Genomic DNA, 22971 nt, shown 5'->3' with positions numbered 1-22971 from the left:
GTTGCCCCTAAGGGTGTACCCGGATGTGTCGCCCAGGTGTGAGGGCGGGGTCACGTGAGCAGCCGTGAGGGCGGAGCCGGCGAGTTTCGGGCAGGTAAGAAAGTGTCTCTATCTACCAATTACCTGTCTATAGATGAGTATCGATGGTAAAGTAATAGGTGAGCTGTGTGCTGGGGGGATATTGGTATATAGCAGTATTGTGCATGTGTGTCTGGTCAGCTGGGTGTAGACGTACCTGGACAGGTGCATTCATTCCCATACATACAGACATATAGACAGACAGACACATATACACACACAGATATATATACACACACAGATATATAATATAAATATAATATATATATATATATATATATATATATATATATATATATATATATAATGTGTCAATCTCAACCATGATATCTGTAACATACAGTAGGCAGCCTGTGGAACAAGTCATGCTGGGACTTGTAGTTCAGCAACAACTGGAGAACCACTGGTTGCCCGAGGCTTAATATGCTGTCCGTTGTTTGTCATTAGAAGATAACTGCTATAATTGAGATTTCTTCTTTCTTAGCACCTGCACCCCTGGCGCAGTCTGCGCCCTCCCAACTTTGACTGATGGATCCGTTTATATTACTGGTATTATTCACCACTGTGGTGTCCACCCTTTCCCAGGATCCTGGTGAGTAATGCAGAATACTGTATTACTTAGTGATATTTATATTGAATTATTTTTATCTCCCTATACTACCTCAACTGAGTGTCTTATTATCTCTGTAATATGTTATTACATTAACCAAGCTCTTGAGTGTTGTATTGTCCTAGTACAGTGTTGGCTAACCTGTGACACACCAGGTGTTGTGAAACTACAAGTCCCAGCATACCCTTCCAGCAATAAGCTGCTATATATTGGCAAAGCATGCTGGAACTTGTAGTTTCACAACACCTGGAGTGTCACAGGTTAGCCAACCCTGTCCTAGTAACACATTATTACAGTTACACATGTCTATTACCTCTACAACATCTTGCTGATATAACCTTGCTCTATTACCTTGTATCATCTGATATGCTGTACACTAACTATAGCCATATAAATCTATATCGCTCAAGGATGCGGTGAGAATGTTGAGTCAAACCTTTGATCGCATTGTCCTCAGAACATCATTTTATAGTAGATCCTGATTCTTATCCTTGAAACGTTTTAGTGCGGTAACCCAGCGATGGGCCACATGTGTGGCGTTCAAGCCTTAAAAAGAGCCACACAAATGAAGGAGGGAGACCACAGTACACTCCCTCCTCCGCGCAGGGGAGGTCATGTGACATGAAAATCATCTGCCCTGTTCTGCCTCATTGTCTGTTTATTAAGCAGAGAAGAAGATCGGGAGCAACAAATGAAGGCTCAGCGGGCCGCTGGCTGTCCGCAGGGCACTTGTTGCCCCCCACAACATTAACTTATATCCTTGGTGACTTACTGTTGTGACTTCATCTTTTTACACATCGCCTCCACCTCCCGATAGTTCCTGTACAATGTAAAAATTTGTCATTCGGCTATGAGTCACCCAGATTGTCAGGGAGGAGGACTGTATGAATACAGCATCTCTGTTTGTTATGATCCATTAAGATTCGGTGCCCAGAGCCTTAAGGGTTATAATGATCTCCAATTGCTGTTGCTTGGCACATGATGTGTTGCAAGTGTCAGGTAGTTCATTATTAATGAACATAAACCGTGACGCTTGTCTACACTATGAGCATTAAAAGGATTTCCAGACAGAAATTCCACCAGGGGACAGGCTGCCAAGATCACAGTTGGCTTTTACAGATCAATTAGTTCACTGCCATTAAATAACCCTTTTAAGTGTCCATGTATGCTATATACTCTATCTTTGTTTTCTCAGCAGATATTTACTAAGGACTGTCTTCAGCTTGTGTTTGTATACTGCACAGGATAAAGGTTGTTGTACCAAGCAGGGTTTTTTTTTTGTAGTAGTGATCACATGAGGATGAATGAATCTAAGCTTTATGGCCATTCAGCAGATAAGAGGCGGCACAATACATTTAGTAATTATTAGGGCAAACATTATTAATTAAGGCAGGGGCTGCAAAAATAATAATGATCTTAGGAGGGGCAAATTTATTTTATGAATGTATTAGAGGGACCAAAATTATGTATAATTATATTACGGTAAGTGGGGCATATTTTATAATTCTGCTTTGGGGGTAACACTATTTGATTCGTAAGGGAGGCAATAATAATTTCTCTGACACTTATTGCGATTTAAAGTGCACACTTGTAGCACTACAAAGGCCAGCACGTGTGTGTGTATATGTATTACACCGATCATCCACAACATTAGAACCACTAACAAGTGAAGTGAATGACATTGATTATCTCGTTATAATGGCAAAAAACTAACAAGCAGGAGAGCGCTAGTTAGAGTGACATTTATATATGGTATTTACTATAAACCTTACATTTAAAAAACAATAATACATTCACACATAAAATATGACATAGAAAACATGCTAAATGTGACAGGTATAGATAAGAGTAAAATTCAAAACTATCTATTTCTCCAACTCAATTGCTTGTAAGCCATTCATGTCTGCAAACTCTCATTCCTTTGAATATATCCGTCCTTGTGGAGAGATTTACTTGCTCCAATAATCCAAGTTGAAGTCTCTAGTTTATGCCTCCTTTAAAAAAGCCAAGATGAATCACTAGAGTTAAAATCCTTCACAGGGATACTCCCTGGATATGCAAATAGCAATTAATTTTATCACATGTCCACACCTAATTCAATCCGTTTTAGGAAACGGCTCAAGCAATTTGGAAAGTCAGTAGCTTGATTGTCGTAAAATTAACGAACGCTGTACTGGTCCTGAAGGAGCATCCCAAGATGTATTCGGAGGATGGAACTCCTCTATACTAAATACGAATAGGCAATCATAAAAAGTGTTCAATATCTGAGCAGAGATTGTTTGGCAAAACCTGCACACATTAGCACGGTGGCTAAGTAGTTTGCACTTCTGCCTCACAGTACTGGGGTTGTGAGTTCAATTCCTGACCATGGCCTTATCTGTGTGGAGTTTGTATGTTCTTCCTGTGTTTGTGTGGGTTTCCTCCGGGTGCTCTGGTTTCCTCACTCACTTCAAAAACATACTAGTAGGTTAATTGGCTGCTATCAAAATTGACCCTAGTCTGTGTGTGTGTACATTAGGGAATTTAGACTGTAAGTTCCAATGGGGCAGGGACTGATGTGACTGAGTTCTCTGTACAGCGCTGCAGAATCAGTGGCGCTATATAAATAAGTGGTGATGAGGATTAGCGTCACCTGACGTGTTATTCCACCTCTTGGGGGGCAGTTTCATCAGAGGTGTAATGGCACCCGTCAAGGGGCGAGATATATTAGGCATCAAGTGAACAGTCAGTTCTTGACGTTGATGTGTTGAAAGCTGGAAAAATGGGCAAGCGTAAGGCTCTGAGCAACTTTGACAAGGGCCAAATTGTGGTTGCTAGATGACTGGGTCAGAGCATCTCCAAAACGGCAGGTCTTGTGTGGTGTTCCCGGTATGCAGTGGTTATACCTACCAAAATATATCCAAGGAAGGACAAACAGTGAAACGGCAACAAGGGCATGGGCGCCCAAGGCACATTGATGCGCATGCGGAGTGAAGGCTAACCTGTCTGATCCAATCCCCACTCTAGCACAAATTGCTGAAAAAGTTAATGCTGGTTATGATAGAAAGGTGTCAGAACACCGTGTATGGCAGCTTTCCGCATATGGGGATGCGTAGCCGTACACCGGTCATACTGCCCCTGCTGACCCCTGTCCACTGCCAAGAGTGCCAGAACTGGACTATGGAGCAATGGAAGAAGCCTGGTCTGAAGAATCATGTTTTCTTTTACATCATATGGATCGTTGGGTGCGTGTGTGTCGTTTACCTATGGAAGAGATTGCACCAGGATGCGCTATGAGAAGAAGGCAAGCTGGCGGAGAGCACTGTGATGCTCCTAGTAAACCTTGGATCCTGACATTCATGATGATGTTACTTTGACACGTACCACCTACCTCCTACCTAAACATTGTTGCAGACCAAGTACACCCCTTCATAGCAGTGTAATTCTCTGATGGCAGTGGCCACTTTCAGCAGGTTAATGCGCCCTACCACACTGCAAAAATTGTTCAGGAATGGTTTGAGGAACATGACAAAGAGTTAAAGGTGTTGGCTTGGCCTCCAAATTCCCCAGATCTCAGTCCGATCGAGCATCTGTGGGATGTGCTTGAGGACTTGAAGGATCCTCAACGTGTCAGAGCTATTTTGGTGGCACTCTATTCTCAATTCGGCTGCGAGACTTATCTTTCTTTCACTCCGTTCCTCCTCTGCCTCCTGTCTCTCCCTTGTCTTACACTTGCTCCCTTTCACCTACAGAATCCTCTCTCCCCTTATATCTTTAATCTCCTCTCCATCCACACTTCTGCCCGTTCCCTGTGCTTGGCCAATGATCATCACCCTCCTCCACACTGATCACCTCATCCCACACTAGAATTCTAACCTGTACCCACTTACATCATGGTATGTCCTCATCAACACAGAATATTTTAGGAGGTGAGCATACCTCCTGTTGGGTAGGTGGCATGAGGACAGGGCATGGCCACACCCAGGGCCGTGCCTAGCACTTTTGGAAGTGCTACGCTGCCTTGTTCTCTCCATCCCTTTCCTCCGAGCACCTTCATTGCCCTGTGCATCACTGCCATGCAGAGCAGAAATGAGCGGAGAATTCTTCCCAACTGCGGGAAAAAGCTGTCCTAATTGGAATGGTGGGACAGAGTCCTCAGATCGGGGCTGTCCCGTCTAAATTGGGACAGTTGGGAAGTATGAATTCAACTGTCGTCTCCTGTGGTTGATGAGAACAGGCCTGTATGTGACGGGCAACGTCACGATGTGAGGATGGGAATGAAGGCAAGGAGAGAATTACATAATGAAAAGTACAGGATCCCCAAAAGCACAGAATAGCTACTATCGCACTAAAGCTGGAAAATTGAGGGGTCAAATGCTCCATTCTAGAAGTCAATAGAAAACAAAATCTCCAAGGTGCATAAATATAAATTTAAAGGGAGAGGAGAATTGAAATGAACCGTATATAATGTATAAATGTAATGTGCAAAAAAATTAAATTAAATATACCTGCACACTAGTGTATTGATGATAAACTGTACTCCTATATCCTTTATGTATATTTGTTGTTCTGTCCAGAATCAACACACAGGTATATATGTGTTACAAGTACACATTGTATAAAATAGGCACCTATATCATACACAGTGTATGTAAAAAAAAAATGCCCAGAAGAGACAGCTTATCTCCATATGACTAACACACACAGGAGTTTAATGAATTGATAATCGAAAAGATATTTACTATCTGAAAAACCTTATATGGTCAGTGTTGACTGTGGTAGACTTTCTCATATACTGAAATAAGTCCACAACTCCAGCATAATACTCCAATCACCCTTACAGGTGTAGAAATAATGTAGGTCAAAGTCAGAATGGTTACATTGTTAAATCCATATAAGTACTTCACAAATAGATGATTTGTCTCCCAACACACCACTTCAGATACTTATGTCAGGCAGAAGAGGGCAGGCTGTGGCCACTATTATCCAGAAAGTGATAGCGGTGTGGTTGATGGCTCATATGATCCTGAGTGGGGAAGGGTATGACTCCGATACTCACCTTTGGTATAGTAGTACGCTGCTAGAGCTGCAGAAGGTATCTAGTGGTAACATTTGGCGGTGGTACGGTGTATCTGTTCTTGGTCATATCTATCGGGATGGTGTCCTTAAGTCTTTTACCCAGCTGCAATTAGAATTTGGTTTTCTTTCACTGTTTGCAGATGCGGCATGCTATTGGTTCCCAATTTAGTGACTCTCCTCTGCAAATCTCTGTCTCCCCAATTAAATAACTTCTGTTAACCTCAGAGACGAGTAATTTCCACACTTTATTCTAACTTGCCCCTAACGGATTGCTCCCCCTTAAATCTAAATCTGAGATCGATCTGGGTTCATTGTCTGATGAGGACTGGATTTAGATATTTAAGAGCCTTGCAGTTGCCACATCCTGCATTAGATTCCAGCATATACTTATATGTCCTTCATAGGGTATACCACACATCAGTTTCTCTATTTAGAATGAGTAGTAGACTGGACACTAACTTCCCGAAATGTTGCTTCTGTGACAGTGCATTTTGGTTCAACAATTCTGTCAGAGGTGTGGAAATGTGTATGTGATAATGTGCCTGGTGCTTCTTCCCTTGACCCAGGGATTTGTCTGTTTGACAACTCGCTGGAAGACAATTTGACAAAAATGCTTCACAAATATATTTTTACTCTGATCACCCTAGGGCCTAGGGAAAGGCATTCTTACCCGCACTTGGCTTGCCGCAGAACCACCTGACTTCCAAAAATGTCGTGCCCTCATAAATGTGAACGATATATGTACACAAGTAGAAATGCCAAACAGAAGTACCACCAGATATGGTCTTATTGGTTTAATGCAGAATACAGAACATGTTCTGGTCGACGGGAAGTTTGTCCACCTCCTGACTAGTAGTATTGTACGTTTCTTTTTCTGGATCCCTGGTTAGTCTAGTCCTGAACATCCAATTGTCTATTGTTAGATCTGTTCTAATGACTGCAAGGTTAACTGCATGAGGTTTAATAATGGTTTATTTGGTCAAAATGCTGTGTTTTGTGTGACGTAAGAGCCGCACAACTTACATCTAAATTGATTGCGTCTAAATGGAGCATGCGTGGATTAACCAGCAGCAGACTTCAAGGCTTTACATTACACTGCTCCCCGTTTCCCGTAGAGGAATTAAGGATGGTCTGACTGGAGGGAGATACTCCAGGACAATATCATCATCCTTCATCATCATCATCATCATTTATATAGCGCCACTGATTCCGCAGCTCTGTACAGAAAACTAATTCACATCAGTACCTGCCCCATTGGAGCTTACAGTCTAAATTCCCTAACACACACACAGATCGAGAGAGACTAGGGTCAATTTGTTAGCAGCCAATTAACCTAGTATGTTTTTGGAGTGTGGGAGGAAACCGGAGCACCCAGAGAAATCCCACGCAAACACGGGGAGAAGATACAAACTCCAGTTCCCAACCATGTGCTTATCTGTGTGAACTCATGACCCCAGCGCTGTGAGGCAGAAGTGCTAACCACTTAGGCACTGTGCTGCCATATATAACGGCAAGTGCCTATGACTTATGAGACTGTGACAGTTATCTGTTGTACCGACCCTTTTGAATGAACATTATTCATCAGATAAAACGCTTGCTCACTCTGCCATCTTAAATCCATATAAGTAGTTCACAAAAAGATTTATATTAAACATTGTAACAAGTTTGACTTTGATCTACATTAATTCTACACCTGCAAGGGTCATTGGAGGAGTACACTGGATTTGTGGACTTATTTACCTATATGAGAGAGTCTACAATAGTCATCTCTGACAATATAAGGTTTAATAAATATATATATATATATATATATTATATAAATACACACACACTCTGTGTGTTGATTCTGGCCAGAACAACGAACATGCATACAGGGCTATATGCTTACAGTTTGTTATGAATATACTTGTGCAAAAAAGAAATAAATTAAAAATACCTGTACATATTGCATTTTTACATTATATACAGTTAATTTCAGTTATCCTCCCCGTTATATTTATGTACCTTGGGGATTTTGTTTTCTATTGACTTGTGCTAATTTACGTCAGGGAATTTAGACTGTAAGCTCCAATGGGGCAGGGACTGATGTGAATGAGTTCTCTGTACAGCGCTGCGGAATTAATGGTGCTATATAAATAGCTGATGATGATGGGATTAGACGTTTTCCTATGCTACCTCCCATTTGGCTACATTTACGCGCATCATACACACAAGGGAGCGCAGATTAGGTGCCTACTACACACCTCTTGCTAAAATGTCAACTTTTTTTTTTAATAGGTCTTTATAAAAAGTATTCGCTAAAGTGATTTTGCTGTTGCCAATTCACACATGAACCCAAACTGTTATGTATATGAGGCAGAGCCGAGGTCACATGTCAAACTACATCTGGCAAAAATTGCGGCTTAAAATAAAATGGGCAGGGGCGAACTCTTGAATGGTGTTGACTGAGTGCGGATTCTTTTGCATTGATCCCGTTACCCATCCTCCCCGAGCCTCCCCTGAGTTCTGATCACATAGGGCCCAAGTCCTCATCTCTTGGTTAAATACGTTGCCAGCTCTCCATTGCACTGATCTCATTGGTAGTCCCCTACTTTAGTTATTCCCTCCCTTTGCATTAGCAGGATACCATTGCATAACAATATTTCCCCCTCATTGTGTGATGTGTCGTTGTAACCTGGAAGATTTTCTGGATCCAGTAAATTGACCCCATGACTAGTAATGTACTACTGTAACCTTTGGCTTGGCTTATACCAGCAGTTGAGAGGCTTTTAAAGACTCAACTGGCCAAGCAGAGAAACTTCTTGGAGGATAATACATATTTCCTCTGTTCCCCCCCCCCCCCCTTCACTGGAATGACCTCCCTCGTTCCATCCGCCTCTCTCCTACTCTGTGCTCCTTCAAACGTGCACTGAAAACCCACCTCTTCCTTAAAGCCTACCAACCATCCACATAACCCCTTCACCTCCTCCACTCTCTCTTTCCCATTGCCTCATTTGGCTCCCCTTGTGCCTGTTCTGTTTTCCCTCCCTTAGGATGTAAGCTCACATGAGCTGTGTGGAGTTTGTATGTACTCCCCGTGTTTGCGTGGTTTTCCTCCGGGTGCTCCGGTTTCTTCCCACACTCCAAAAACATACTAGTAGGTTAATTGGCTGCTATCAAAATTGACCCTAGTGTGTGTGTGTGTGTGTGTGTGTGTGTGTTTTTTAGGGAATTTAGACTGTAAGCTCCAATGGGCAGGGACTGATGTGAGTGAGTTCTCTGTACAGTGCTGCGGAATCAGTGGCGCTATATAAATAAATGATGATGAGCAGGGCCCCCTTCCCTCCTGTCTCCCTACCTGTTCTTCCGCTCCGTGTTTATTGCGTTAACCAGTCTGGAGTTTCTGAAGTACTGGTATTTTTTGTTTATTGTTTTGTACCGTTTCACCCTGTATGGTGTACGGCGCTGCGGAAATCTTGTGGCGCCTAACAAATAAAGGATAATAATTTTGATAAAACTCTTTTTATTTAGTGATGCCGTCCATGTGATTTTTAAACAGTGACGTTAATGAAGACCTTGCTACATGACAGGGGTTACAGATGACACATAATGAATGCTGTTGTGCTATGGAATTAGCATGTCGGCTGTGTTTCCTCTGTATCCGCATGTAAATAAAAGCTGAAGTCCTCTGGTTATGTGTCATGTACTAGGGAAGTTGATTACGTGTATATGTAAACTTAGTAAGATGTTAGTTTCCTCTTTACTTCGCAGGTTTGTCACCACACCAAGCTGACAGATTTCACAATTCCTTACACTGCTGCAAAGTCGATTAGATATTTATACCTGGGATGATGAATCCCTGTACTGTATTTATTTTAAGATATTCAAAGTTACCTAGAAGTCCTGCAGCCTTTTGTTTTTATACAGGGTATGGACCGCTAAGGCAAGTTCTAATATCCATATTAAATTAAAGGGACTGATTTTATTACCGTTTAATTGTGAATGATTAAATATTGTATTTGCGTAAAATGGTGGCACTATATAAACAAGAATAAAAACAAAGTGAATCCTATTTACTGTTATCAACCTTTTTTTTTTTTTTTTTTCATATGCATATGATTTACTAAAACGTGCAACTTTTCTGCATTAGTATGTTTTCTGTTTCGATACAGACCTAGGTTTGTTGTAAACAATTAGTAGGGAGGGACACAGTCTTGTAATTGGTTTTCTCCATAATATTGTGTGTTTATAATGTTACATTGCAATTATTCAGCGTTAATATTACATATTTTCAGACCACTTAGAGATATGAGAGCATGTAGTGAATACAGCTAAGAGTCTGGGGTACACATCTCAGATTTAGGTGCTTTTAGACACTGGACTGCTTTTTGGCTTTAGTATCTACACTTGTATTTTTAAATCGTGTACAACTCTAGTGTCCTAGAACAAGTTGGACGTATTTACTTTGTTTTCATACAGAGCTGCGTTTTGGCGTCACAATGTTCCTGCACCAGTTTTATAGGCGCTACTATGTAACTGCACTGTGCTGTTGGGAGACCCTGCTCGTTCCACCATTTAACTCTGTCTGTGGCTTCCTGCTTACCCTCCTAGCATCATGTCGCATGCACTCAATAACATTGTCACAAGAGTGTATAGGTCAATCCCACAAGATCGGCTAACTCATCTTCTGCTGGTGTGACTCCTAGATTCTGAGTAACTAATAAACGGGGTACGTAACTTGTGAGCAGCGATGACTAATAAATGCAATTGTGTTCAGATTCCATTCAAAATACCTTATAAAGAAAAGCTGGTTGGTGGAAACTGTATATTTTTTTTTTTGGGAGGTAAATTCATTGGCTTTCATTATGTACAGTATATGATACCATATGTAAATCGAGTCGGTATTTATATAATATATAACACACACACTGTTTACAACCTCGGGTAATTTGCCTTCTGAAACATCATCTGATCTTTTCATAGAGGAAGCATACATCCAGAGATTACTATAGATAATATTGTGAAAGCTGTACAGTCATGCAAGAACATGTCCCAAAAACTGCAGCTACATACCATGTTTATGGGACACATCTAAGGTACAGGCTGATTTCAGTGTTTTGCAAGCTACGGAAGTCCTTATAGTTGGTGACCTTCTGTGTCCTTATTAATTGATAAAATGATCTCGTGTGATGTATGTGAGATTCCTGTACCTCTAGAAAGAGACAGACGTGTCTAAAAACTGATCTACAGGTAACTGTGCAGAAAAGGTGGTTTGGGGCAAAACCACCAATCCGATTGTAACTGCTTCTTTTTTTTTTTAATACCTGTAGGAGAATTTTCACTAGTGTTCTTTAGAACTTTCGTCAATGTTGGCCCAGATTGGTAGCATTTTTAATAGCCCGATGTGTTTTTCAATGATTTTATGGATTTACACTAAACCGGTGCTTATGGTCAATACTGTGATACTTAGTGATGTTTTAAGCTGGACACTGCATTTTATTTGTATTATATATTTTTTGTGCATGAAAGGTGTTGTTTGTTTTTGTTTTGTTTTTTATATATTTATATATCTATGACCTCCTCTCCATTCTCACTCCTGCCCGCTCCCTGCGCTCGGCCAATGACCGTCGCCTCTCCTCCACTCTGATAACCTCTTCCCACTCCAGAATCCAAGACTTCTCCCGCGCTGCCCCCCTTCACTGGAATGACCTCCCTCGCTCTGTCCGTCTCTCTCCCAGTCTTGGCTCCTTCAAACGGCCACTAAAAACCCACCTGTTCCTCAAAGCCTACCCACCTTCCACCTAACCCTGCCTCCCCTCCTTTATACGCCAACTCACTCCCTTTGTACCTGAGTTTTGTTCACCCTCCTTTAGCATGTAAGCTCATTGAGCAGGGCCCTCTTCCTTCTTGTGTCCTTACCAGCTCTTCTGCTCCATCTCTACTGCATTAGCCTGCTTGGAGCTCCTGAAGTGTCAGTATTTTTTGTTTACTGTTCAGTAATGTACTACCCTGTACTGTCTACTGTTTTTGCATTGTACGGCGCTGCGGAACTCTTGTGGCGCCTAACAAATAAAGGATAATAATAATATTTGGGTTTGAGAAACTGGCAAATCAGCTGGCTGAAGACTGGTTGGCAATGAATGGTTAGCAGCGTGTTTATATTTACAATGGTTCTGTGAAGCCCAAGCATATCTCACTCCTGGAAGAATGTCATTCTGGTTTAGAGACCATTGTAAGTGGACCAACTTAAGATGGGTCTTGAGCAGATCATTGGATTGTTCCCATCAACAGGAGATAAACGTATGATGTTGGAGAAAGTGATTTGTCCACTCTTACGATTGTTAGTGGGGACAGGTCTGTATGTGACAGGGGCAGTGTCATGATGTTGAGGAATGAATGGAATTGGGAGGAAGTCACAGCCTGAGGGTTGGATAGAGGAAGGAGCTGGGTATCCCAACAGCTCAAATGCTTCTGTCAAAATGATGTAGGTAGATGGCAAGGTCAAAATCCCTCTATGTTAAATGAAGTTCATACATACAACTATTTGATCTTATCAATGAATCCTTTCAGCTAGCAGCAAGGTGGGGTTTGCATGTCTGGGGGGGACCCTTCAATTCCAGCGAGACTTAGATCCTGCTGGCACAATTTATTGATTTGTACTTGGGCTACTTCAGCCTTGACTAAATAAATCTTTTTGCCTTGTAACATCCTACTGTATTTGCAGCCCGGTCTTTTGATTGTCTGTTAGAGTTTTTAATCTTCGTTGCACTGAAGCACAAGCTGCTCTCTGGGTATAGCTGAAGCCAATGCAGAGAGCACAGCAGATCTGTGTCATAACCAAGGGCAATGGTAGAAAGTATGTTTAGTAATATTTAATAGAAGCTTAAAAAAAATAGAAATGGGTCAGGGAAAATGTTATGTTAGGGACATATGCAAACCAATATATTGCAGTCCTCTAAATGAGGAAATCCCCCTATAAAGAAGAACAGGAATGCCTATACCACTGTGGCCCTGAATGTGTTACAGGCTTATACCTTTTATACGTGCTGTGTAGACTATTGAAATAGCTTGTCAATGACAGCAACACCTCACACCTTGCAAAAATCAGATTACACTGACACTGAATTGACTAATTTAAGCAAGCTCTGATAACATGAGGTTTAAAGGAACCATGTCTGGGATCCCTTGTCGATTTGTTATTTTGGATTATTAATAAACGTAACTGCGAGGTATCTCCGGAATGTACGTGAGACACCTCGCGGCGGAACTCTCGCAGAAAGCTACGCTCATCTTTCCTAGCACTCCATAGAGTTGCAAGGGGAAAATGAGCACGGATTTCTACCGTAATTGCCGGCAAAGTGCGTGGCGCGATGCGGTGCGCGGACAGTTGAATGTCCCCCTTAATATCCCAGTACAATGCACATATTTGTAGCCGTTCAGACCCTTAGGGGAATTTTTAGCTCAAGGAGTCGTCTAATGTTTAACAGTGTAAAATATTGTTTAACCTTAATATAAGCACCACTTATTCTGAAGGTTAATGAGTAAGAATGCAGAACATTGTGTTCTCAACACAACTTGTGTCTTTTGGACTTTGGAATTCTATAATAAGAATAACGCTGCCCAATTTTTCCTGTTGCTGCGGCTCCTATTACATAGACATTGCCTCTTGGCTGCTGGGCATTCTCCTTGGTTCTTACATGCCAGGTGCTTGGAAATACATGTACCAGGATTGCACCATGTGCCCTCTAGCTGGGTGTGGTGTTGAATAAGGTTTGTTTATTTCAGCTGCAGGTAATTCTGTGATTATAAAGTGTGGCTCTGCAGGTGCGCGCAGATATTACAATACTGGAATTCTTCACAATGCAGACTGTCTCTCTCAAGGTCACCCTGAATGGTACATGGCAAGGACCTGGCCAGTGGTAGATGAAAAAACGCATTTTAATGAACATTTGTGACTTGATGTTGTCAAGAATATTTTAGTCATTGGCTACAGGCTGTTAAGTGATGTTGGTAAAAATAATTGAATTCAAATAATATGAAAGTGTAGTAAAAATGGATTAAAAATATGTATATTTGATAAAGAGGGATATTTGCCACACCTCTCCTACATAGGGACAGGTGAGGTCCCAGGGACTCTGCAGGTACGGGCTGCAGACAGGGTTGACTTCCTACAGACTAGGGGCTAGATTTACTAAGCTGCGGGTTTGAAAAAGTGGGGATGTTGCCTATAGCAACCAATCAGATTCTAGCTTTCATTTATTTAGTACCTTTTACAAAATGATAGCTAGAATCTGATTGGTTGCTATAGGCAACATCCCCACTTTTTCAAACCCGCAGCTTAGTAAATTTAGCCCTAGGACTCGTGGGTAGAGCGTGCACAGGTGGAGGACAGGGTCTAACGAGGTGATTAGACAAAAGGGCGGTGTTTATTGTACTTAAACCTATGTTGTTCCACTGTGCTGGACGACAGATGTCAGCGAGTTGGCCGGTGACTAGGCAGCAGGTCTATGTCTTGCTAGAGATAGGTTCGCCTGGTGTCATCCTGATGGAAAATGTGCTGTTTTATTTGTGAGGTGAACAATAATAGCACCAGTTATTCAGCACTAAGTTGTTTGTGTATGTCATCTGCTAGGTGTCAGTATCACAGTGGTGTTATCGTAGGATTACAGAGGACAGCCAGGTCCTGTTGTCCACCCAGTCAACAAATGGTGGCAAATGAAACGGTTGAATATCACTATCAAGTAACAAACTGTTATAAAGCTGTCCGTGGCAATGGAAAAAAATTGCTGTGTTGCAGAGAAAGCAAACACTGTGGAGAGACAGAGATAAACCAATATGTGAACTGTTGAGCAGCTGTTTGTTTTGTAAAGAAAGCAAAAGTGTTAAAAAAATAAAAAACTGCTGGTTATTGTAGCACCACACCTGCTGACTCACTGGTCCAAAAGAGCCCGTGCAAAGAAGTTTTGCTATTTGCCCAAACTTCTGTAGAAATAACATATACTAAGAGCCTTGGGGAATGTGGCAGCAACATAGGAGGATAATAAGTAGGAGATTGCTCAGGGGAGACGACACAGGGAGGCTCCAGCTGCTCCCCCACTGCAGAAATGAACATCCGATGATGATAAGGGAGCATATATGGTAGCACTTGAACGTACCACCATCGGAGTTGGTCTGAACATCTGGCTCCCTATCTTTCGGGGAGGCCCAGTGTACTTGTATAGACCTGGACGAGGTCCAGACTGGTCACTATCAGCAGCTGAAAGCCAATGTACTTCTGTGGATTGGAGACACCGTCAACAGTCAACGGTGTCCTGACTGGAGACTGTTCAAAGATTTGTGGGTTCTTGCTCAGCTTGCTGAACTTTGTAAAAAAAAAAAACAAAAAAAAAACTTACATTGCAGCCAGAAAAGAACACTGCGGTCAGGATGATCAAGATTGCGGTTATCAATCATTCTATCTGAGGTATGGATCGAGGGCTCCAAAGGTGGGCGCTACAGGTGGACCCTCAGACGTGTTAGGAATTGGTTGCTATAGTTGAGAGATACAGTGCCTTGCAGCTTATGCCCAAAACTTAGTTGCCCGCTCTAAAGTTTGTGCCTGGGCCAAAACCTGATATACAGAAAAGTGTACCGGACATTGGTGAGAGAAGTTCATTGGACAAAGAGGCAGTCAAAACTGCTTTAGGTCCAATATGCTTCGAGTGCGGAGAGCCTGGATACAATGCCCAACATTAATTGGACCTATGGATTGTTTGCTGGCGCACACAACTGATCTGTCCGAGCTGCAGTACTATGAGTCCAGTTCCATGTAAATCCTGCTTATTCCGCCTGGCTTTCTGTGATTCACCATCAGGTGCTGGTTTTTGCAATATAGAGCTGAAAACCAAGGTCGGTTCATTACCAGAATCTGCCAAAAGTTTTGGCTCCCAAACTGCACTAAGTAAAGGTCCTCTGTGTCCACAGGACTGCCGAGGTATATGACAGGACCCTTTTGCCTGTTACCATAAACGGCCATTGAGTCACTTTAAAAGCGGCAGTTGCCCCAAAACTACCTTACTCAGTGATACTTGACAGAGACTTTCCACTGTTTAAACAAGTCCTCCAGGAGCGAGTCCAGTCAGGCACCTCTGTGATTGAATCACTGTATGAAGGTCCAGCCTTCAAGGGCAAGTTTGAGGATAATGAGAGGAGAAGTGACATGCTCTGCCACAAAACCTTGATCGGAGTGCACTCTAAGAGAACAAAGCTTTGCCATCTAAAAGATTGGGGAAAAAGGTCAAGCCAATACCGAGGTGTCGGTTGCTCAGACCGGAGTAGCCTTGTCTTCGGATGAGTGTATAGACTGATCTGTCTTTCCAGAACTGTTACATTTGCAGAACTTTGCTTATGACTAGTTAAGTGATATAACTTTACAACATGTCTTTAAATTGGCTTACACCGTTGGTGATATTGCAAAACCTGTCATCTCTGCAGGCTGTATGTCCTCTCTGCAGGCTGTATGTCCTCTCTGCAGGCTGTATGTCCTCTCTGCAGGCTGTATGTCCTCTCTGCAGGCTGTATGTCCTCTCTGCAGGCTGTATGTCCTCTCTGCAGGCTGTATGTCCTCTCTGCAGGCTGTATGTCCTCTCTGCAGGCTGTATGTCATTATGTCAGGCTGTTTGTTATCAAAAATTATGTTGCATATAAAACGGAGAAAGGTAAAACAATTCGTAGTTTCACAGCTTCATGTACCCTTGGTGTTAAAAACTGTGTACACTCAGGTGGGTGGTGGACACGTAGGGGAAGATAGAACTAGTTATATGTGGATTTTACTGGCCCGCAGTCCACCTAGCCATAAAAAGGTTCTGTAGGTCTTGTTATGTATGCCAAAAAAAAAAACCGGTACCACAGTTGCAGTACTGCCACTGTTGTAAAGGGTTCATAAACATCCTTTTACAAAAGGAAGAGGGCATGAGTTGAGAGAGAAAGAAGACAAGGTGTTTCAAAATAGGGTTTTCAACAAGATAAGTTAGTTCGCAGGTAGCCGTGGATGGGAGGACACTTAAAATGACAATAGAACCTTCCTTTTCGTGGGCCTTAAAACATCAGTTGAGCAAAATGATCGCAGACACTCTTGTGCGTTCTTCACGGTGTCCACATCACCAAGGTTGGCGATGCTAAGGAGAGAAATATGTGACAGGGTTATTTGCTACACCTCTCCTACATAGGGACAGGTGAAGTCCCAGGGGAGGCTGCAGGTGCAGGCTGCAGTCAGGGTTAAGTTACAACAGATTAGGACCTAGATTTACTAAGCTGCCGGTTTGAAAAAGTGGGGATTTTGCCTATAGCAACCAATCAGATTCTAGCTGTCATTTTGTAGAAAGTACTAAATAAATGATAGCTAGAATCTGATTGGTTGCTATAGGCAACATCCCCACTTTTTTCAAACCCGCAGCTTAGTAAATCTAGCCCTAGGACTCCTAGGTGGAGCGTGCACAGGTGGAGGACAGGATCTAGTGAGGTAATTGGACCAAAGGGAAGGGTTTATTGTATTTAAACCTGTGTTCCACTGTGCAGGGCGACCGTTGCCAGCTAGTTGGCAGGATGTCTGTCTAGCTAGAGCTAGGGTTAGCTGGTGTCTTCCTGACAAAACTCTGCTCTTTTATTTGTGGTGTGAACAATTAAAGAAGAGTTCATTCCGGAAGAGGTTATTTGTGTCTGGAGATATATATATATTTTATTGATACAATCTTCATCCTAGAATCTCCGCTCATCTTACAGCGCATTGCCATAATGGCCGCCAGTGTACACAGCTGGACATTGCAGTAATGTCTGGTGGCTTAATGCCAGCAGTTGAATGTCCCCCTTAGAATAGAATGTCTATTTTTGGTTTATTGTACCTATTGCATGTTTAGTATAGTGCATCATGTTGCGGATTGCAGGATAGATGCCTGATGCATTTTACTTGTGTAATGAATCTCTACATTTCTGCTGTACAATATTTTAAAAAACATTTCTGTGGTGTTTGTAGTTATGATTTATCAATGTAACCGTTACACTGTTGCTAGTTTTAGAATAATTGTAGCTGAGGATGCTTTACACCCAGAACCTTCTTTACAAACATTTTATGATAAAATGCGATAAACCTGTGTCCTGCATCATTAAGTATACCCTGCTTATTTCTTAAGTTTTGAACATCATAAGACAATTTACCATGATGCTGAATTGGATAGAAATACCACTCAAAATATTAGGATATGTAATTTTACTCCACATAAAAAATGTAGTGCATCCACTGCATAGAGGTATGTCTGACAATAGTCTTCCTGATGATTGTGACAGGAGCCTGACATAACTACAATGTGCTGTTGGGGGGACCCTGCTCCTCCTACTATATAACTCTGTCTGTGACTAACTGCTGCCTCCATTCCCCTCCTCACATCCTGTCACTGCCCCTGTCACATGCAGCCCTGTCCTCACTAACACATCACTCATCTCCTGATATACTCTGTGCTGCTGGGGACCCTGCTCCTCCCACTATATAACTCTCAGCCTGTGGCTTCCTGCTGCCTCCATTCCCCTCCTCACATCATGTCACTGCCCCTGTCACATGCAGCCCTGTCCTCGCTAACACATCACTCATCTCCTGATATACTCTGTGCTGCTGGGGACCCTGCTCCTTCCACTATATAACTCTCAGCCTGTGGCTTCCTGCTGCCTCCATTCCCCTCCTCACATCATGTCACTGCCCCTGTCACATGCAGCCCTGTCCTCACTAACACATCACTCATCTCCTGATATACTATGTGCTGCTTGAGAACCCTGCTCCTCCCACTATATAAGTCTGTCTGTGGCTTCCTGTTGCCTCCATGCCCCTCCTCACATCATGTCACTGCTCATGTTTTATATGAGGCTCAAGTAGGTGGGTTGCTATTTTACAGGAGATCAGCTCACATCTCCTGGAATACTTTATGCTGCTCAGACATGCCATCAATCTAATTGGCTTAAAAAAAAACCAGGGGATGCATAGACCATTCTGGTCTCCTGGGAAAGACTAAGAAGGAGAGGCAGACTTGCTTTAATTTTTGCTGTCATCTATCGCTCACTTTCCTGATTGATTGAGTAATTACTCTTCTATTCTGAATGCTGTAAATCCCCCAACCACGCTGCCCCTTTCTTATACCTGTCCAAAGTGCTCTGTGATGGGCAGCCGGTCCTGCAGTCTCTCGTGGTTCTGGGTAGGAGTTCTGTCTGCTGTGAATGAACCCACATGCTGCATCTGATGCTTTCCTTGGTGTGGAACATAGGCCAGCCAGAAGCAAACATGGCTGAACCATTGATATTTTATTTTTGACATGGCCAAAACAAGTTGAATGTATGAACTTTGTTTCATATAGAAGTTCATCTGACAGCACTCTCCTTGCATCTGTTTGACAGGAGATTGACATTACTAATATGATGTTGTCCTGCTCGTTCCACTGTCTCTCAGCCTGTGGCTTCCTGCTGCCTCCTTTTCCCTTCCCATCTTATTACACTGCTTCTGTCACGTACAGGCCTGTCTATACGAACAGGCACACAAATGGACAGGTCTTTGTCTCCCATGAGGACGGGACACATCATCTGAAATAATCTCTGATGCTTTGAAATTTTCTTATGATCTGATTGGCTTCAGGTTGTTCTATACCTGCCTACTTTTAATCCGAGGACACACAGACATGCACGAGATAAAGAATTATATCAGAGAGGTGCTGTGACTTTAGTCAAAGCACCAAGTTAGTCAAAGTACCAAGTTAGTCAAAGTATCATGGAGTACAGTCATACATGGTTGAATACAAATTTTAAGGGGCCCAGCAAATTATTTTCCGCCTAATCCGATTCCAACATGACTAAACTGGTTGGAAAAATAATTTTGTGATTGTGGCCATCATTTGGACCTGTATCTGTAACATTCCTCTCCGTTTTGCCGTTTAGTTCTGGTCAATCTTCTCATTGGTCTTCCGTAGACTGATGTGTATTTTACATATAAAGACAAAAAGTCTTTATAAACATATTTATTTATTTTTGATATTTCTTTTATTTTATTCTTTCTACAGGTTCGAATGAAACAAGCGCTACACCGTCTCCGACAGGATTATCGGTGAGTGCTGGGGGTCTTGGGTTTACATGTGATGGCACCTTTTGGAGAGGGGAACAGCAATGCTAAGGTCTCGTCAAGGAAGAACAGGACTTTTAATAACACCTTGGACAGTAATGTTATCAGAGAAGAAAGCCTTAGAGCAGGCCTGTCCAACCTGCAGCCCTCCAGGTGTTGTGAAACTACAAGCCCCAGCATGCTTTGCCGGTAGACAACCAGTTGATAGCTGGAAGGGCATACTGGGACTTGTAGTTTCACAACACCTGGAGGGCCGCAGGTTGGACAGGCCTGCCTTAGAGGAACAGGAGAGCTGGGTAGTAGAATACTTTGTCCATGACTGGAGAGAGTACATTAATAGAGAGGACGTTGTGGTAGTCAAAAACGGGAAATCATAAAGCAGGACCGCCGCTTACAACTAGTGGTGGCAGATATTTTGTGTTCTAAACTAATAGTCAAGAGAATGCAGCGTATCCATTCACTAGGTTTTGAGCAGGCAATGTATGTACTCTAAATCTTTTTGACTGGTAGATATCAACAATTTTAAACTAGTCGTAGTAATACCTATTCTCTTTGTTTTGTTTTCTATTTCACAGGGGCCCGAGCGACTGGCAGCCATAATCGTCCCGTCTATAGTGGGCGGTCTTCTTTTAATTGGCATCGTTGTTTTCTTAGTCATCAAAGTGAAAGAGAAACGACAGACGGAGGGAACGTACCGGCCTAGCAATGAAGAGCAGGTAGGATCCAGAACGGAGCCCAACGCTGCCTTGAAACTTCCGCCCGAGGAAAGGCTGATCTAACCGGAGGCCTTCCTTTGCCGAGTAAATACTCCTAATTGCACGAGGAAGAACAGACCTTCAGAGACTCCTAGCGGGAGCTTGAATCTATACATTACCTATGCTGAAGCCAATTTGAACTCTGGTAGTAGAGATAATACAGCTGAAATTTTAATTACCACTCTACAAGAGTTATTTTTATAGACATGAGTTCATCAGCAAGACCTGTCCAAGAATGATTATGTGGAGAACAGTGGTTACGTCAGGACTGTGTAAACACTTGTCCATGAAACGTTTCTTCACCGTGGACTGAATGAGAAGAGAGACTGAATAACCACCTCATTCTCTCATTAAGCAGTATTAGATAAGGAGAGAAACTTAAGAGCTGTGGTTACCCTCCTATAAGGGGTAAATGCCACATCAACGCCTTATGTCAGGAGGGTAAAATATACAACTGAGTGCCTGCTTGGGCAAAATGTCACATGTGGTTAAAGGGGTTGATACCGTTCCCCCAAACTGTCATGTGAGGGTTTAAGGCTTTATTAGTTTTTTTGTTTTTTTTTAGTAATATTACAATTGTAGATAGCATAATTATTTTTGTATTTATACACCCCAAATCAAGGTATTGATCTTAACATACATTGAACTATATATTTAATCCATCAACGTATTTTTTTTTTCATGATGGTTTATTTTTTTTTAATCCACAGATCTAATATCAACTAATATATACCAGGTGATGAGTTACTACTTTGACACAGTCACACAAATACCCCTTTGGAGCAATTAATTCATAGCAAACTACCTGTAAAAGTATAATTATTTAGTCTAGTGCATTTTTTTTATTTCACACCATATATGTACTTATTCTGGAGATATGTTCATTTTTGTTGCTTCAGGTTTACTGCTCAATGGACAATTGCAGATTGTCATCTGGGCTTGTGCTCCTATTCACAAAAAAAGGCATTTTCTGATGCGTAGGCTGTAACCTGAGTGGATCAGCCAGGAGTATTGGTTGTCCTACAGGGATTAGATGTAATTCTCCATCTTTATACCCCCTTCCAAAGTAACATACCATGAGTATGGTGGCCTTGTCTCTGGTTGTTCCTCCTGAAGAACAGACCAGTCACTTCTCATAAACCTCTTGTTACTATGAGATTCCTGTAGTTGGGAAACAGGTTCAAAAGGACATGAGGTTTGTTTTTCAATGTTGCTCCAGGACGCAGATCTTCACTAAAACCATAGCTACAAATCATCAATGAGCTTTTATCTGTCTTAAAGCAAACATCTGGTTGCTGTGGTGTTAATGCACATTTGCAACTTTTGAGCATTGCTAAGAAGAAACAGTCAGTAACCTCTTCACCATTTCTCCTGGCCTATGTGAAGATCTGAATGTGCGTGTGCCAGCAAATGTACAATGTGTTTGTGTAGGAGTATTTGTGTCCATGGAGTAATTATCTGGAATTTGTTTTTTCATTTTAACCGTCCATATTCCTTTTTATTTATTTTTTAAAAGCATTAATGAGTTTAACAACAATCAAAGTCAATGCACTCCAGTACGTGCCCCCCTGCACCTTGTGATGAAATGCATTGCTTTTACTTCCAAACCTAGATCTGTGCTTTTCAGACATGTCTTTATGCTATGAAGCAGAGTCGTTAATTTTTGCTGCATGGATAACAAAGCTGCTCTGTGGATACAAGTATATCCAGTGCAGGGAGCACAGCAAGGTTGTGTCCTATGCCAAGGTAATACACAGCTTTGCCTATATTTAAACATACACTTGTAAAGCACAGAAAGGTAAAGCATTCTTCTAGTGAAGGTTTCAGGTTGGTACGTACAAGTCCGGTGCATTCATGTCATGTAACGTAGAGAACCACTTTAACAAATTTGCCACATGTTACATTTTCCCAGTAGCTTTGTGTATTTTTTTTCTTTTTTTACGTTTTTTTTAACATGTTCTTGAACGGCCCTCTGGCCCTACACTGGAGGCAGCCATTTTGTGAACTGACCAAATATTCCTAGCCTATAAATTTGCTAGGAGCTAGTGACATTAGTGAGGCAGATGACACACAAAATGGCTGCCTCCACTGCGTGTTGGTAATGGGTATACTTTAAACCTGGGGATGTTTTCCGTCTAGCACAGGACAGCGCTTCTGAATCTCGTGTGCCTTAACCACTACATCCTGGATCTCTTGCCCCTCACAGCCCCTCATCATGTTTCGCCAAATAACTGTTTTCTCACCACTGTTTGTGCAACCTCTCTGTGTAACCTGTTTTGTACTGATCCAGTGATTTTACACATTTTAGTTGTAAAGACAATAAAAGTATTTTATGAAAAAGTTCCAGATTGTGTTTCGCT

At 42.1% G+C, this 22971-nt stretch overlaps 1 protein-coding gene across 2 annotated transcripts; it reads left to right on the top strand.

Moving 5' to 3' along the window:
- On the top strand, positions 1 to 22951 carry CRB3 (crumbs cell polarity complex component 3). 2 transcript variants are annotated; one of them, XM_075206556.1, is made up of 4 exons: positions 1 to 94; positions 563 to 670; positions 19798 to 19841; positions 20432 to 22951. In XM_075206556.1, the coding sequence occupies exons 2-4, from the start codon at positions 607 to 609 to the stop codon at positions 20633 to 20635; spliced, it is 312 nt and encodes a 103-aa protein (XP_075062657.1). In that variant the 5' UTR covers positions 1 to 94; positions 563 to 606; the 3' UTR covers positions 20636 to 22951. The 2 variants fall into 2 exon arrangements, with proteins under 2 accessions (XP_075062657.1, XP_075062656.1); XM_075206555.1 differs by lacking the exon at positions 1 to 94 and adding an exon at positions 98 to 158.
- Positions 22952 to 22971: the final 20 nt, after the last annotated feature.

This window comes from Mixophyes fleayi, chromosome 4 (assembly GCF_038048845.1).
Source record: "Mixophyes fleayi isolate aMixFle1 chromosome 4, aMixFle1.hap1, whole genome shotgun sequence".
NCBI lineage: Eukaryota > Metazoa > Chordata > Amphibia > Anura > Limnodynastidae > Mixophyes > Mixophyes fleayi.
The sequence above is the reverse complement of the archived record's forward strand: the minus strand, read 5'-3'. Positions and strand labels throughout refer to the sequence as shown.